Raw genomic sequence first — 17,527 nt, forward strand, 5'->3', positions numbered from 1 at the left:
ACCAAGAGTTTGCTATAGCCTACAGTGAGTGTGTGTCAGTCAGTTCCATCTTAAATCATATACATTTATACACAGTCACATGTTAAATTCTCTAAGGCAAGAGCCTGGTCATTTTATCTGTCTGTAACTCGGCGTGTAAGCCAGTGATTTTCAATGCCATATGCTGTGCTTATTATCAAGACATTATTTAATCAGTATTACACTCCAAAACAAAACTTTCCGCTGTAACACACTGCAAATATAGAAAGGCAAGGCTTATACAAATGCATGTTGTTCTTCAAATGGTTTTTATTTTTTCCCCTCAGGTATTAAATAAAACTGTGTCAGTGTAACAATTCTGACCATGCAAAGTCAAGTTTCTGTTTATTGTCAAACTTAAAGGGAATCTGTAGAAACATTAAGGATAACTAAAAGCAACAATCAAAAAATGACATTCACATAATCTAGCAGGGCATGACAAACCCACAAGGCAGAGAAGTTTCATCCTTCCTTTGTTTTGCTGTGTCTGCATAGCAGAAGCAGGTTCTGTCTCCTTTCATTGAGTGGGTGGGTGAAGAGAATCTTAGATGCCACAGGCCAATTATTTTGCCATCAGTTACATGTAACCCTCTTCCCATTCATGGGTGTAACTCAGGGCATAGAACCTAGCTCAATACATGCTGCCAAGAGTAAGTATATTAGAACTAGTAAAGGGCTAGCCTTTGAATTTCCTTGGTGTAGTCGGTAGATTGCTCTATTTCTTTAGTCTGGAGCAAATGCCGGTATCCAATTTATTTGCCTCTTGCAGGCCATTGATTTGTAACAGTAGTGCTGGATTGCCATCATTAATAAAAAAATAAAAAAATAAAGAAAAATAGAGGTATGTTTGGGTCCAGTTATTGATAAACACCAGCTTAAAAACCCCAACCCTACGAAACTCTGATGCATTTTAGATCTTGATCTAATCTTAGGCTCTCATCTTGCAGTAATATCCACTAGCGGGATAGGGGCTTCAGCAGCCAGCTCCCATCTCCATCATAGGATGAACCAAAACATGGGATCTGAAATCGCTCTCTGCTTCCCACCTCCATTCGCTCCACCCCCCCAAACAAAAAAATAGTGGAGAAGCGCTTTAGCCAAGGAGTTTTATAGTAATAAAAAAAAAATCTCAAAGAGCTTCAGAAAGATTCATTAAGCCTCACGACACCCCAGTGAAGTAGGTATTATGACAAACCATTTTACACCAGGAGAAACTGCAGGCACAGTTTACAACATGGGCACTCTTACAAACAACTGGGCTTATTTGCCTGGACTCTGACTGAGGATCTGTATTGATGAGCATCTTCTCTTCATCCCCTTCTTTCTACCTCTGTCTCGTATACTGCAAAAAAACGAAACCACACGTGATATAGGGACATATTAAAAGTGACCATTCACACAAGGAAGGAGTCTTTTTGGTAAAACCCTACCAAGCACTAACATTCAGGACCCCGTTTCTGATCCACCGAAGGCTGCTGAATTCCTTTTAACCTTCACAGAGTAAAACCCCAGGACTTCCCCTCTGAGAGATGTAGAATATTGGGCATGAGTTTGTTTCTGGATGGCCCTTGGGGATGAGTCGCCTCTTCCTCACGGTGGAGAATGTGGAATAATTCAGCTGAAGCCAGTGGAGTCAGACCAGTCTCTGGGGTGAGATCAGAATTAGGGCCTTCACCAGGCACTCAGAATAGGGTTTGCAAACTGGGCTAAAAGTGCCAGAGATCTGGATGCTGCTAAAATTTTATAAAATCTGTGACTAATTAATAGCTCCTCCTGGTGTTAACTCTCTTCTGGATTTCAGAGTGATTTTTATTTTTATTTTCCCCCTCCCCTCCTCCTCCACAGTGATTTTTAATTAAATAACAGATTTTTTTAAGGCAGATGACTTTTTGACTCATTTTGTTAGGTTTGTTTGCTTACCAGTCAAACTTAACTTCAGTGAAACAGAAGTGAGACTCATGGCTCAACAGATCAGAAGAGATCCCTGCACTTAGGAATCGAGTTATCTTTCAAGCCACATTATTTTGCGCTGGCTGCATGGAGACATGCCACATCTGCAGCCTTGCCTGCGCTGACCAGCTGGAGGAAAATCTCCTAATGCTGATGCAGTGGCAGTATCGAGGGTAAGAGCGCTAGGGTTCTCACCCTGATCTTAGCAGCACAGGGAAGACTCGTGAGATGAGCATTCTGGGAGCCTGGTTACAAGTGGATGGAATGTTAGCAGGGAGAGAGTTAATTCATCTCAATGTTGAGCAGTGGGATAAACTGCGGCTTTCTTGTCTATATTAGATATTTACATAGCTGCAGATTCACTAGTTGCTGAAATCTGAACTAATCCCCAATGTAAACAAGGCCTCAGACGGGGCAGAAGTGTGCTCTCCTGAGTGAGAGTGTACTTGCAAACCCCTGTGATTCATTAGTTTATAGTTTGGGGATTTTCTGTCAACGAAGAGCTGTTTTTTAAAAAGAATCCCTGAAACCAGGTCTAGTTATTACACAAATCCTCTCACCCATAGATCTCAAAGCCCATTGCAGAGGAAGACAAGTCTCATTTGTTTTCCAACATCCCAGCTCTTGAACTGAATTAACTAAGAACAGGATTCGGACAACCTGAGGGGGAGGAATATAGCTGCACTTACTTTATTCATGACCCAGTCAGCATCTTCAATGGCTCTCTTAATAATCTGCTGGATTCTCTCAGGACTGTCTTCATCCGCATGAACTCTGAAACTCTACGGGGTTTGAGCAGAATGTGAAAATGATTAACTCCAGTTAATGTAACAGCTGATCAGATCCTGCTAAAATAAGGATTTAAAATCCTGAAATAAATACTTGATCAAAAACATATACAATCTGAAGACCTAGAATGCCAATTCTAGCAAATAGGCAGATCTTTGTTCAGAAGGGGTTACAGAAGTGGCTTTCAACCTATTTTTCCATTGTGGGCCACATCCAATTCTATCTGTATGGCCCTGAGGATGTCACGTGGGCAGCAACTGTGTGCTGATTGGGCCTCAGGTTGAGAACCACTGGGTTATGGTGAACATACTTTCATATTCGCTATTCTAAACCTTCTGCAGCAGGGGGTCTTATAGAAGTTTGTGCTAACAAGGTAAGGACCAGGGCTATTCACCTGGTTGTGTTGCACCAGCTGGAGCACATGTTCCATATGCTCACACTAACCTTGCTGACTTACGTTAAGGGCTTGCACGTTCGGGCATAGATCCCAGAAGTGGTGCATTCTGGGATGCTTGGAAAGGCCACCCAGGACATTCATGAACAGGATTATCTGACAGAGTTGACTGCACTTGCAGGGGGCTGGACTCAATAACCCAGAAGGTCTCTGCCAGTCCTATGTCCCTATGTATTGTGGAACAGCAATGGGAGAACGAACTGAACCGCTTCAGCTAGTTTGTGTCCACTAAAGCAGTTCAGACTGAAATAGTGTATAGCTCTGCAAAAATTGTATGTTCCCTTGTAAACCATATAAAGTATTTTATGTTGGATGCAAGGTGTGCTACAATCATTTTAAGAGGAACAGTACCTTTTTGGCTAGCAGAAACAAGGCTTGAGTGAACTGCCGAAATGAGGCATCAGCGATGGAAAAGAGATTCTAAAAGTTTAACATGCTCTTAGTAAAAAAGTAAAGAAACTTGTTTTTTAATTTTTAAGGATCTTTTTAACCTGATTAGTTTTCTCTACTTTAATAATCCAAATAAATGGGAAAACAAGCTTTCCCATCGCCAAAGAGAGCATCTCTCTACCTGTCTGATTGCATGTCTGTAATGCTGTTGGATATTTTCTGTAGGAAGCCGCTTACAACATCGAAGCAGGTAGCGATATAACTGCAAAGGCTTCTGGACTAATTCAGCCCCCGGTAACGGAGCCATTGTCATGTTAAGATTTCAGCTGCTAAAACAAACAAAACAAGGGTATTTCACAAAACTGGGAAATGCACACTGCAGAATTAAATCTCAAGGCTAATTTTACAAGGAGAGCTTCAGTCTTGGTAAACTTAAAACCAGGAGTAATCTGAGTGGTTTGCAGGAACATACAGGTTTAGTATCATGATTTATTTTTAATTATGCTTTGAATTTTCATCCCGGAATCTGCAAATTCTTATATAATCTCCCCATGGGATTAGGAGGAAATGAGGCATGGAATGGCTAAGGAACAGCTAAGGAACATGTTCAAACTATTGAGAAATTGCTTATTTGAGGGCAGCTAGGGTTAGGTGTCATGAATCAAATGTAGAAATATAGAAGTGTGTGTGAGAAAGGGGTCCGTGGGTGGCTGGGTGTACATAACCCCCTTCCCCCCCACAGTATACAATTTTTCCCCTCCCCCCTGCCCCTTTGTAAATCACTTGTGTTAGGGACTGATCTTGACTGGGGGGGGGGGGACTTCTCACATGTGTACGTCTTTGAAGGAATGGGGCCTTCAAACAGCTCTTTGGGGCAGGGGCATTGTCTTTGAGATGTTTGTAGGGCACTTAGACACGGGCCTCCATTCTGCTACTGTAAATGATCCTCATGCAGTGTGCCAGTCTGGAAGAAGAGGTCCTAGCCCTTGCACCTGTAGTCTGATCCCCATGAGCTGACCTATGCCCATGCTGCCCCTCTCCCCCATGCCTCTAGTGAGAGTCCATATGGAGTCTCACGAGGCAACCCACATGGCTGATATTGCAGGATCAGGGCCTTAAGTGGTTGCTATTAAGATTATGTGAGTAGGGCTTGATTTCCTAGTGCTCGAATCGTTTCAAGAGCTCTAGGTGAAAACTGGTTTGCAAGCTTGAAGTTCCACCTTTTAAGCAATCTGCATAAACACACCAGGACTCGTGCACAAACATTAATAGCTTTGAGACTCATCATGAACGTAGCAGTAACAGGGAAAAGAACATCTACCAAACGTTCCCCACCAGTACACTTGGATGGACTTTCTGTTACAATATACAGGCTGAATAAAGTGCTAATCAGATCTTTTAAATGACTAGTCATTTAACAGATGGTTGCCATCTGCGGAAACCTAAATTAACATTTTGGAGAAAGTACAGTTTTTACATAATTACTCATTAGAGTCAAGAAATACATGAGTAACTAAATAACCAAGTAGGTGTGGGATATAATTTTAGCATCAATTAAGGTATTTAGCCTTCATAATATCTTTGTGGGTTTTCTAAACACTTCACGTCCTTGGGCCAAATTCATCCTGGGGTGTAACACCATTAACTTTCTGCAGGGGCTGGCTACTGAGCGATTTCATGACAGCTCCAGTCCTGGCAGCTCTTGCATTTCACAGCCTCCTCTTCTGGGAAAATCATGCTCTTCGGCTAACCAGACCCCAATCGCCTGATAACAGCTAAGCGATGGGTGACACTAGTGTCTGGGTGTGAGAGCAATGGATGCAGGAGAGTCTAGTTTCAGTTTCAAAGTCCTCAACCAACTCCTGTCAGTGAACCTACACGCTGCATCTCAGCAAATGCACAGCAATAACTCTTGCAGTCTTTTGGCTAGAGTATCAAAACAGGCCCTGAAGGGTCTTATGGTGGTGTCCACTATTTTTCCCCCCCATACCCAGCCCCTCAAATTCCCTTCGCTTTAGCATGACGATTTTGGGAAAATCCTAAAGGGCAGGCGTCTGTGCATGCTCAGCTCAGGGCAGGAGGGGGCTCCGAAGTGTAGACAATATCTAGGACATAGTCCCCACGAATAAGGGCATGAGCACCCTGATGACTTGGCCAAATTCCCGCTGGGGTAATTTCCTTCCCCGTCTCTAAGCACCCCCTGTCCTGTCACCTGGAGATAGGGCTAATCTTCACTTCTTAGATTCAGTGGGTTTGGGGGTATTCACAACAGCTGCTGAGCTTCAAGCTGGAGGTGGCTGCCGGTGAGTGATGGGTAATGCTGAGGGGGGGCGCTGATTGGGGATGAAAGGGGCATGAACGTGCCCTGCAGACGTGCCAGCCGGACGCACCCCTCTGTGCATTTAAAGCCCCCCCAGCTGGTGCTGCCGTGAATGCGCCCTGGCTCTCCCCGCCTGCAGCAGGCAGCCACAGAGGGGGAAGGCTTAGGGTAAAGCCCCCCCGCTGCTGGGGGCGGGGAGGGGGGTGCTAGCACGGAGAGCCCGGCACCTCTCCAAGCGCTCCCCCTCCCTGCAGCTGGGGCGCAAGAGCGCGGCCCCAAATCCAGCCGGCAGGCGCGGGGGAGCCAGATCGCCCGGCTTGTATCCGCCGCCCGCAGGGACAGGGCCGGGCCCGCAGCGCCGCTCGGGTCGCCCCAAGGCCGGAGCCGGAGAGCCGCGCCCGGGGGGGCAGGCGGCCGCGGCTCGGCGCTTCCTTCCGGCGGCTGCAAGGCTCGGCTAGAGCCAGGAGCCAGCCTCAACCCCAGCGCACTGCACCCCAGTAACCCCGCTGCCCCCCCTTCCCCGTGCACTGCTCCCCAGCGCACTGCAGCCCAGTATCCTCCCCAGCGCACTGCACCCCAGTAACCCCGCTGCCCCCCCCTTCCCCGTGCACTGCTCCCCAGCGCACTGCAGCCCAGTATCCTCCCCAGCGCACTGCACCCCAGTAACCCCGCTGCCCCCCCTTTCCCGTGCACTGCTCCCCAGCGCACTGCAGCCCAGTATCCTCCCCAGCGCACTGCACCCCAGTAACCCCTGCTGCCCCCTCGCCCTGCATCCCGGTATCCTCCCCCCGTACACTGCACCCCCGCCTCCCCAGTGTACTGTACTCTATTATCCTCCCCAGGCACTGCACCCCAGTAACCTCCCCAGCGCACTGCACCCCAGTAACCCCGCTGCCCCCCTTCCCCGCGCACTGCTCCCCAGTATCCCCGCAGCTCCCCTCCCCAGTGCACTGCACCCCACTATCCCCAGTCCCATTGTCTCCTAGCCCCTTCTCCCCCTGCACTGCACCCCAGTATCCTTACATCCCATTGTCCCCTAGCCCCCTTTCCCCAGTGCACCGCACCCCTCTATCCCCGCGGCCCCCTCCTCCCCAGCGCGCTGCAGGTACCTCACTGGCCGCTGGCTCGGAAGCTGCCCGCACCCAAGGGCAAGGGCGGCCACGGGCCGCTGCGTGGGAATCCCGTTTGGCGGGGCCCAGGACGGTGAGCAGCGCCCCCCGCCGGGCGAACTGCAGATCACACCAGCCCCGCACGAAATGCACAGCACCCACCCTTGGTTTTTCTGGACCCTGCAGAGGGTGACACCTGTGCTGAGGGCCCTCCTTTTGGTTTGCTGCCTCCTGTCCCGTCCCAAGGCGAGGAAGCATAGCCTGGTATCTGAGGCATCACCACGCCAGTGATCACAGGCTGCTGTATAGATGGCTACTCCCTGGAGTGACGTTTGTGGGTGCTGTCCCCCAAATAAGCTTTTTGCTGGATACAGCGACAGATTGGACAATATTTCCTTGCCACAGAGATAGTCGCCTTTGATCAGCACCCCTGAAATGCTACCTCCCTTATACAGGCACCCAAAGCGTAGAGACCACAGCCCATCACGAATTTCTCTGTATGTAAGAATCTCACTAGGCACCCATCCTCTGCTCCGGACACCCCAGGCTTATGTGAAAAAGCAGACAGCACAAATAACCATGCCAGACAGCACCATACAAATGATGGCTCAGCCCACGTTGAGAGAGAACTAAATACCCACAGACACATAGAATAGGAGAAATAAAATAAAGCTACCGCATGCAGAGGACCAGATTGCAATCGCTTTCATCACACTGAATAGCACCTTACACCAGGGTATTACTCATTGATCGGGTATTGGAATCTGGCCCGTAGAAACCCCTCAAGCTCTTGGAAGCCTGGGCGAAGAGGTGGGCTTTGCAACATGCCTAGAAGGCTAACAGAGCTGGGCGTGGGTGGATTGACAGTATGTCTACACTGCAATCAGAGGTGTGACTCCACCATGGGTAGGCAGCCCCAAGCTAGCTTTGCTCTAGATAGCTTGAATAATAATAGCAGTGAAACCATGGCAGCCTAGGCTAGCTGCGCAAATACGTACCCAGGGTGCGGGAAGGGTGGGCAGGGGAGGGCGTTGTACCATCTACACTGCCACAGCTTCACTGCTATTGTTATTTGAACTAACTAGCTCAAAGCTAGCTTGAGGATGTCCACATGGGCTGCAGTCACACCTCCTGCAAGCTCATGGAAACGGCTCTGGCAGTATCTCTATGGGTACCTCTGCTGATCTCGTCTGCCATCTGGCATGCGGAGAGAGCCAGTCTCTGGGTAACCTGGTACCAAGCTATTTAGGGCCTTAGGGTTAAGGTCAATACCTTAAATTCCCCCTAGAAATTCACTGGCAGCCAGAGCAGTTCTCAGCACCCCAGTGTCATGCGAGCTCAGCATCAAACATCACTAACAACGAGCAGCCGCATTTTGCACTGGGTTCTGTTTCTGAGGGGCTTTACTGTGCAGCCCCATGTAGAGGCAATCCATCACAAAGGTGTAGATAAGCGTAGGCAGGCACCGGCTGGGGAGAGAAGGCCACACTTGAGATCAGGTGAAAGTGAGGTTGGAACGGTTTAGTTCAGCAGCTTGTCCTATTGTCAGAATGTTGAGATCCTTGAATGTGATCTCTTGAACATTTTCTTTCCTAACCTGTCTCTCATGTTCCATCGAGCAGACTTCCCCATTCTCTTAAACTTCAAGTATTGACAGGAATTATAGGTGGATAATTAGCTTCAGGGGCTGGCTTTTATGCGAGAGCTACATTTTGATTCATTTCATCAAATTGCAGTCCCATAACACATGTCAAAAAGAATAAATATGACAGTAATGTAAGTACCAATCTCATCAGACCAATCCAGACTGGTAATGCAGAAAAGGAATGTCGAATTTAATTGGAAAAAGAGCTACTGCAACTGGCATTGTCTCTAAGTGAAATAATGTTTATTTTATTGAATAGCCCTCTCTGCTGGACTGTATAGAGCTAAAATGTCGCTCTGAATTGATTAAATGCAAGCTTTGTATCCAGAGAGAAACATTCGTCTCTATCTAAAACAAACCCCATAACAAATGATTCTGTCAATACTTTATAATGACTGGAGTTTCCAGCTTAGTTGTGATAACTGATTCTTTAATAACAGTTTTTACGTAGCACTTTTAAGATACTAAAGCACTTTAGAAAGGAGGTCAGTATCATCCTCCCCATTTTATAGGTGGGGAAACTGAGGCACTGGGCCATTAAGTGACTTTCCTAATGCCAGCCAGTGGGCCAGCTCTGGGAGTATAACTCAGATCTTCTGGGTCCCAGGCCAGTGCTTTATCCATTGCCTCCTTAGAGAGTCCTTCACTTCTTACAGGTTTCAGAGGGGTAGCTGTGTTAGTCTGTATCAGCAAAAACAATGATGAGTCTTTGTGGTACCTGAGGCTACTTATGATTATGGGGCAGGTTCTCCAGAGGGGCATTGCTCTGCAATGGAAGTCAAGGTCCAATGAGTCCATGGAAGGAATTCTGGACTCACTTTCAGTTTGGATTAATGGGAAGACACCAACTGATTTTAGTGGGCTTTGGATCAGATTCCTTGGAAAGTGCTGAAATATTTCTGAAGCATATGTATGGAAAACAGGTCTGATGGAGTCAAAGGCTCTGTTACCAAAGTTAAATATTGGGTTTGGTGTAGAAGCCAATGGAACCCTCAAGCACAGAGTGAGGACCGAGCAGTCGGAAGGATTACATTAGATGCCTCTCATTCGTTCTCTGGGTGCCAGGACAGGATGGTTCCAACAGCATATCCTCCAGTCCTCTGTCCAACCTGGTTTTCAATATGCCAAGTAATGGGGATTCCACCACGGCCTTTGGGGTCTAAGAGCTCACTGTCAGGACATATATTCCGGAGACTCGCTTACCTTCATTTTTCCTTTTGCTGAATTATATTTCATCTTCAGACAACTCCTCGTCAAGCTATTCATTTCTTCTTTTGAAAGGAAACACGTTTTCTTTTGGACAAATCGGGGATGAGCACTGAAGTACCCCACAACCCTCCTACATTGTGCAAAGGGGTAGAAACTGTCCCAGCCGGAGAGGCACGAAATACAGGGGCAGCCGAAAGGTTCAGATGGGGGAAGGTCACACAGAACCCTGCAGCTCCTTGCAAATTGCAGTGCCATCTTCCCTCATGGTCTATGCTATTGGAAGGCAGGGGCGTAGTTATGCACGGTGCCCCAGGGATGTCTTCAACGGGTCTGTGAACTGCACAGAGACACGTACACCACAAACTGGACTCAGCGGTCTGAGGAGTCCCACAGTGAGCGGTGGCTACTCCCACAAGTCCTGAACCCTAACATCAACATCCGATTGCATGCTGGAGTACCCCCGTACTCTGGTTGTCAGTGGAAGGGGGCTGGATTCCTTCTATTCTCCCTCCAACCTTTGTACCCCACGCAAAGTCCATTGTCTCAGGCTTTGGATGGGGGGAGATTAGAATTTCAACCAATAGCGCTCCGGAGGGAGACAAAGTTGAGCAAATGCATTACTGACAACTAACTACATAAAAGAGACAAGGCATTCTGTTGATCACGTTCTTCAGGAAAACTTTCAGAGCTGCAGCCTGGTCCTGTTGATTCAAATGGGAATTTTGCCACTGACTTCAATTGTGCCATGATGTACCTCATGGGTATTTTTTTTTAATGCTCTAGGAAATGTCAGTCAAGCCTGTATGTCATTTTCGCCTCCAATACTTCTATTATTTAAAAAAAAAGGGGGCCAAGAAACTGTACCTTTCAAGGATAAGTTCCTGAGTCCATTTCTTTTTTTGCCAAAATTAGGCTCTTATCCTTCAGTGGATTATCAAAGCAGGATTGAGGAGAGTCACTCTTGAGCCAAGTCTATTCTGTGCTGTGCAATTTATGTCCCCACTTTCAGTGCAATCTTGTGGCGATCAATATTTCTAACATGTTGAGAGCGTTTTTCGATTGGTTTGCGTAGTGTACTAGAAGAGAAAGGGGCACCCTCGAGATACCAAGCATATCACTCTTAAACAGTCCTCACCTGCATTACTAAGAATATTTTAGATTACCGATGCCAGAAGATCAATCTAAGTGCCACCATATGATGTATGGATGCCTTCGGCCTTTTGCTCAGTCTGCAATTAAGGAAAGTATCCCTGCTTAGAAAAGCACTTAAACATAAAGCATGTGCTTAACTTTAAGCAGATGCTTAACTGCTTTCCTGCATTGGGGTCATCTCTTCGAAAATGAAACTAGACTAGTCAGTATCATTTTCTGGTTCTTCTGCACTAGCATAGTTCTGCTGCCTTTGGGTTTGCAACATGCAGGGACATACCTAACCGAGGAAACTGTTTTCCCCTAGAATAAAAAAAAAGAAAAGAAATTATCTTCATTTTAGGCCTTGAAAACCCTCCTTTCCCTTTCCACAACACTTCTCCCCTACATTTTGGACCTTTGACAGTGAGTATCTCTTTAAGAGCTTTTGTGCACTCACACAAATTAGGATCTTGTTTGGGCCAAGTCCAGACCTAGTGTATATGGTTGCTACTCCCTAGCCTGAATCTGATTAGCATAACAGCATTGGTGCAGAGCCCAACAATAAACCATTAGTCTGCTAAATTTATTATATGGGCCATTCTGAATTGATGGAGACCATGGTTTCTATTTCTGTAGGTTATTTTTTTTTTCACCAGTGGAACACCCAGTCACATGGCTGTTTTGATCGGCTTGGTATTTTGAAAGAAATTTAGAAATCTGTTCTCTGGTATCCTCCATTGTTTGCTCTGAGATCATTGTGTTCTTGAAACACAGTGTCCTAATACCTTTAGCATTCATAAAATATTCATTCAGACCTCACACTGCTTTCTTTTAGCCTTGAAAAGGTCTCCCCTTGGAGTCCCTAAATCCCTCCTAGCTGCAAAAACACACATAATCCTTGCCATTCACAAAATGCTCTGCTAATTGGAAAATGCATTGCAAATGTATGAGGCCAGGAATATGTCAGTTTAAAATAAAACCCACACAGATAATGGACAATGACATGAAAATTATTATAAAATGAGAACAGAACAAGTAGAAATCTTCTGTGCCATGGCATACAGTTTCCTCTCCATTTGCCATAGAGTTCAGCTTTTCTCTAGTTTAGCATTTCAAAAAGCATTTTGCAGCATAACAAGGTAAAACCCCTAACACAGTAGCATCAATAAATGGTTGAATTCTCTTCCTAAGTATCTCTATTCTGCATCTTTACTTAAGTTGTCAACTTTTTGCAGGAGGGAAAAAATCTTTGTTATATATGCCTACAGTGCATAGCCCAAGGGGGCGAGGGGCTACTGCAATGCATACCTTCAGTAAATTAATCTAGGTGTAAACAGATGCTAATTGTAGAGGATGGACTAGATCGGGGTGGCCAACCTGAGCCTGAGAAGGAGCCAGAATTTACCAATGTACGTTGCCAAAGAGCCACAGCAATATGTCAGCAGCCCCCTGTAAGCTCCCCTCCGGCTCCCAGCACCTCCCGCCCACTGGCAGCCCCGCCAGTCAGCACCTCCCGCTCCCTCCCTGCACCTCCCGATCAGCTGTTTTGTGGCATGCAGGAGGCTCTGGGGAGGAGGGGGGAGAAGAGAGGGCACAGCAGGCTCAGGGGAGGGAAGGGGTGGAGCGGCGGCAGGGCCTGTGGCAGAGCCAGGGGTTGAGCAGTGAGCACCTCCCGGCACATCGGAAAGCTGGCGCCTGTAGCTTCAGCCCCGGAGTCGGTGCCTAGACAAGGAGCCGCATGTTAACTTCTGAAGAGCCGCATGAGGCTCCGGAGCCACAGGTTGGCCACCCCCGGCCTAGATCCTCAATGGGTATACAATGAAAGGAGCTATGCTGATTGACACCCACGGATGAGATGGCTGAAAATATTTTCTGTTTCTGGCATAAACATCTGTAGGCCGATGCTACTGAAGATTTAGGGCTTGATGAAGTTTTTTGTTATGGTACATAATTAAAGGACCATGTCTGAAAAATACAGGATAAAAGTTGTTCTTGAAGGACAACATCGCGCAATATTGTTGTATTCACGGTACAAAGTCATACATAGTACAAAATTGTGCATTTTGTCTTCTGCATGATAATTGCTGAAGTATGGGACAAAGTCCATGCTGGATTGACTTGCTATAGGACATAAGGTAATTAGACTCAAAATAAGCCACATCCACCTAAAGAAGGGACAGTTCACCATAGGGCAGATTTTTGTGTCTGCCGGAGGTGGGTAGAGAACAGAGCCCGGAGGTTTTATAGTATTATTTGCATTGGAGTAGCACCTATCGGCACCAGTTAGGGATCAGCACCCCATCGTGCCAGGTGCTGTGCACACATCTCAGAAATGTCCCCGACCCAAAAAGTTTATGAGACGAGGTGGAGGAGACAAACAGGCAGAAATGGAACGGACAGGGAGAGATAATAATAAACTTGTGCTTATGTAGACTAACCATGCACACAACACAGCTCACCACCTGTCTAACAACAGCAACAGGCAAGTTTTACACCAGATATTTTTTTAAGGAGCTGCAGAAACAGCGTGTCGTGACTCTGGTGACTGATACTATAGAAACCCCCAAGGTTGGCGTTTCTCCCATTTCATAAGAAAAAATCTGTTCCAAGCTTCCAAAGGGAAAGGATGCCTCTCTGAATGGAGTGATTTTAACCAGGTTATTGTCTCATGGGCTGACGATACAAACTTAACATTAATTCACCGATACATAATTTATTTAATTAAGCATTGTAAACCTTGGAAGAACACACTTCAGGGGCTCCGTCCTGCCTTTATTTACACTTGCTATTATCTCAGCCAGCAGCGGCGGGAGGGGAAGGTGAGGCAGAACTACATGACAATCAGATTATGCCAAGTTGTTCTCTACCTTCCTAAACATTGGGTGCCTTTCTGCGATACAAAAGCAATGTATAAAAGCAGGAGGGAGAGGAGCCAGGGGGCTGAACAAATAGAGGCTGAGAAAATAGGAAAGTATGTGAGCACATTTACCCATACTGGGCCAAATGCTCTGATTCTGAAGTCAAAGCAACCAAACACACACGTCCTGAGTTAGGGCCCCGTCCGCTGCTCATTGCAGTCAAAGGGAGTTTTTCCACTGACTTGGATGCCCAGTGGCGCAAGTCCTCGGTGTCTAAACTCAACCCCTTCTTGGCAGTTTGTCTTTATTAACAGACTTCAAAGTGATAATGCAATATGGACTTCTCTCCAAAGCTCAACCACTCCTAGAGCTTCCCTCCAGGACTTCTTCTCTCAAACTGGCTCCTTCCTCTGGCCCAAGAAACCCGTTCACCTGCTTCAAAGCCTGGGTGGAGCTAACTGAGCCCACCTGCCAGCATGACTCAGAGGAAGTATGGCCTTGAGAGAAGGGGTGAAGTGGGGGCAGGGTCTGGGGCAGAGCCAGGGGTCGATTACCCCTCTGCACAATGGAAAGTCAGCTCCTGTGTATGAAACACTGGTCCTCTCCTAGAGTTATCTTCTTCCTGGATCTGATCCACACTTGCAAGATGTAGAGGGATCAGTACAGGTCTCCTACAGGTCAGTGATATGACAGCATAACTTGTTAATCACTGGCTCCAACTACTACATCTTCCTTGAGTTGTCTGAAATAGGCAGTAGTTTACTGTAGTGTCGGCACTGTGTGCTACCTGGGGTGTTCTTGCTTTTGAATATTTTAGATGTGTTGAGTCAGATAAAGTAAGAAAGTTGAGGTAAGGGGGGTTTTTTCCGCCAAGTTTCCCTCCTGGGAATTATTCACAGCCAAAGTATGATTTCCATTAGGGTTCACAGCTGATTAGAAAACCATTCTTCCATCATGAAGGTAATAAGTGGCTCTCTACTGTTACAGTCTTTTGTTTGAAGGAGACATTTCAAATTCCATGCTCTGATATTTGCTTAATAAAAGCCATCCATCGTCACTGATGAGGGATTTGAAAAATTGACCCAGAAATAACATAGATTTCTCAACCCAATAGAATTTACATAAGGAAAAAAGATGTTACAAAAAACCAGAGATGTGGAGCAAGAGCTGACCTTTCAAAGCGGCTTCCACCTGACCTCTCCGTTTGCATGCCCAGATTTTGAGCATACAAATTTTAGTAGACATGGGTGCAAACTGCAAAGATCAGATCGAAACTCTCCCAATGTTTTGATCTGGGCCTGTCTTTTTGTCTCTGAGGACCATTTTCTGTATCTGAAGTAAATCCCACATCAGGCATCCATGCCATGTGCACTTGTATTGTATATTCTCAAATACAAAAAAAGATCTCCAGCCAGAGCAGATCTCAGAATTGTATGTGCAGCCAGCAGTGGTGTGTGCATATCGGATCTATCAACCTGTCTTGCTTATGAAATATTAAGGTGTTAGAACCCATAAACGTGTGCACGCAAAGTTACACTTACAAAGACATGGCCATGTATTTCTGGGACATGTAAACATACAGATTGAGTTTGGAAACTGGATCCCAAATATCTTCACTGGACCTAATTTAGCTGCTTAAAAACTTCACTTGTATTGAAAACTGACCAGGTCCTTTGCTTTTCAATGGGCAGTGAATAATAATGATCGAGTCTAACCAACCAAATACTGTGTATTTTGACATGCAAAAGATGATGTCTGGAAAATTGTATTAAAATTGTGATCTATCACTTTAAATGCTTAGCGGTTTCCTGGTCCTACCTACAAGCTAGAGGGCTCTGCAGGGAAGCATGCAAGCAGCACAACGGCAGAAGGATAGTTTACAGTAAAGTTGGATGAATTGGCCTCACTGTTTTAGGGAGTAGCCTGTTTTGTCTCTTTCTGGTTTTGGTTCTTGTGGTCTTAAAGTCCTAGATTTTAAGAAATAACATAGGATTACATTGCAGCCTTCCAGGAAGAATATCTTCCATGGGGTTTTGTTTTGTTTTGTTTTTCTGACTTTTCCAGGTGTAAGCTGTGAATGTAACAAAAAAGGCTTGGGCAAATTCTCCCAAATGGTGTTTCTTTAAATGATTCACATTCTTAATTTTATTTTGTTTGGATACATCATTCCATTTTATATGAAACAGGCATGAATGTCAATGTTGATTCATTTCATATGTATTGAGAGCTTTGGGCCTTTACATTCTGGATCAAAATCTGGACTTTCATCTGACAACTGGAGGACAAAAAGTACAATAACCTGAAAACGCTGCCTTTTTGTTTTTCAGTCTTAAGATTTTTTTATTATACAGAATTATGCAGGGGAAGCATATGCACGTCTCTAAAGTTTGGCTATTCCCTTTCTGTCTGACACCGTAAGCTTCTCTGTCTTACAGATGTCCCGCTCAATTCATTTTCCATTGTCTTCTCTGTTTGACGAGAATTTTGCTGCAGTTACGAAGGCCAGGCAAGAAAACTCTTCTGCAAAGCTTGGCGGAAGTATGTCATGTCACATCCCAATGATTGTCAGGATGTTTTCTTCTGCCAGCGGATTAAAGCATGACTAGGCAGGACATTTCTCTAATCTAAAGCCTACCATCCACTGGAGTCCCATACAATTACTGGAGATAATGGCCTAGTAATCAGAGGTGCTGAGCAGCTCCAGTTCCTATTGACTTTAAATCTAGCTCTCTTGGGTACTTATCTGGCCCTCATTACCAGACTAGATCTGAGCACCTCACAATCTTTCAAGTATTTATCCTTGCAACACTGTGTGAGGTAGGGCAGTGCTGTTATCCCCATTGTACAGGTGGTGAACAGAGACGCACAGAGATGAAGTGCTCAGTGAGGATGCAGGTGCTCATCACCTCTGAAAATCAGACCATAGATCAGAGGTGGGCAAACAATTGCCCGCGTGCCACATCCGGCCTGCGGGACTGTCCTGCCCGGCCCCAGAGCTCCCGGCCGGAGAGGCTAGCCCCTGGCCCCTCCCCCACTGTTCCCCTTCCCCCGCAGCCACGCGGGCAGCACTCTGGGTGGCGAGGCTGCGCTCATGCAGGGCGGCGGGGCTGTGCTCTGGCTGGGTGGCTACCAGACATGCTTCTCTGAGTGGCATGGTAAAGGGGCTGGGGCTGGAGGGGGTTGGATATGGGGCGGGGAGTCCCGGGGGGCCAGTCAGGGGACAGGGAGCAGGGGGCAGTTGGATGGGGCAGAGGTTCGGGGGGGGGGTTGGATAGGGTGTGGGAGTTCTGGGGGGCCTGTCAGGGGTCGGGGTAGTCAGGAGACAGGGAGCAGGGGGGGTTGGATGGGGGTGGGGTCCTGGGGGGTGGCTAGGGGTGGGGGATCCCGGGAGGAGGCAGTCAGGGGACAAGGAGCAAGGGGGGTTGGATGGTCGGGGGTTCTCAGGGGGGAAGTCAAGGGGCAGGAAATGGGAGGTGACGGGGCCAGGCTGTTTGGGGAGGCACAGCCTTCCCTACCCGGCCCTCCATACAGTTTTGGAACCCCAATGTGGCCCTCGGGACAAAACGTTTGCCCACCCCTGCCATAGAGGTACTAGAAGGAACGACACATGGTATTTTAATATTCGTTTCCCTGGTATTTTAGCCCTATATAATT

General features: G+C 46.7%; 1 protein-coding gene across 3 annotated transcripts in view; it reads right to left on the reverse strand.

Moving 5' to 3' along the window:
- Positions 1-268: 268 nt before the first annotated feature.
- LYRM9 (LYR motif containing 9) overlaps positions 269-17,527 on the reverse strand; it is an 82,240-nt gene continuing 64,981 nt past the window's right edge. The window contains exons 1-4 of one of the 3 annotated variants that reach the window (XM_048823806.2): positions 7,031-7,148; positions 3,783-3,930; positions 2,658-2,750; positions 269-1,360 (exon numbers count right to left, since the gene is read on the reverse strand). In XM_048823806.2, the coding sequence (XP_048679763.1) occupies positions 1,343-1,360; positions 2,658-2,750; positions 3,783-3,914 (243 nt within the window). In that variant the 5' untranslated portion in view covers positions 3,915-3,930; positions 7,031-7,148 and the 3' untranslated portion in view covers positions 269-1,342. Of the gene's footprint in view, positions 1,361-2,657; positions 2,751-3,782; positions 3,931-7,030; positions 7,149-17,527 lie in introns of those variants that run through there. The other 2 variants (XM_048823807.2, XM_075120759.1) reach the window with 2 other exon arrangements.

This window comes from Caretta caretta, chromosome 17 (genome assembly GCF_965140235.1).
Source record: "Caretta caretta isolate rCarCar2 chromosome 17, rCarCar1.hap1, whole genome shotgun sequence".
In the NCBI taxonomy this organism is placed as follows: Eukaryota; Metazoa; Chordata; order Testudines; family Cheloniidae; genus Caretta; species Caretta caretta.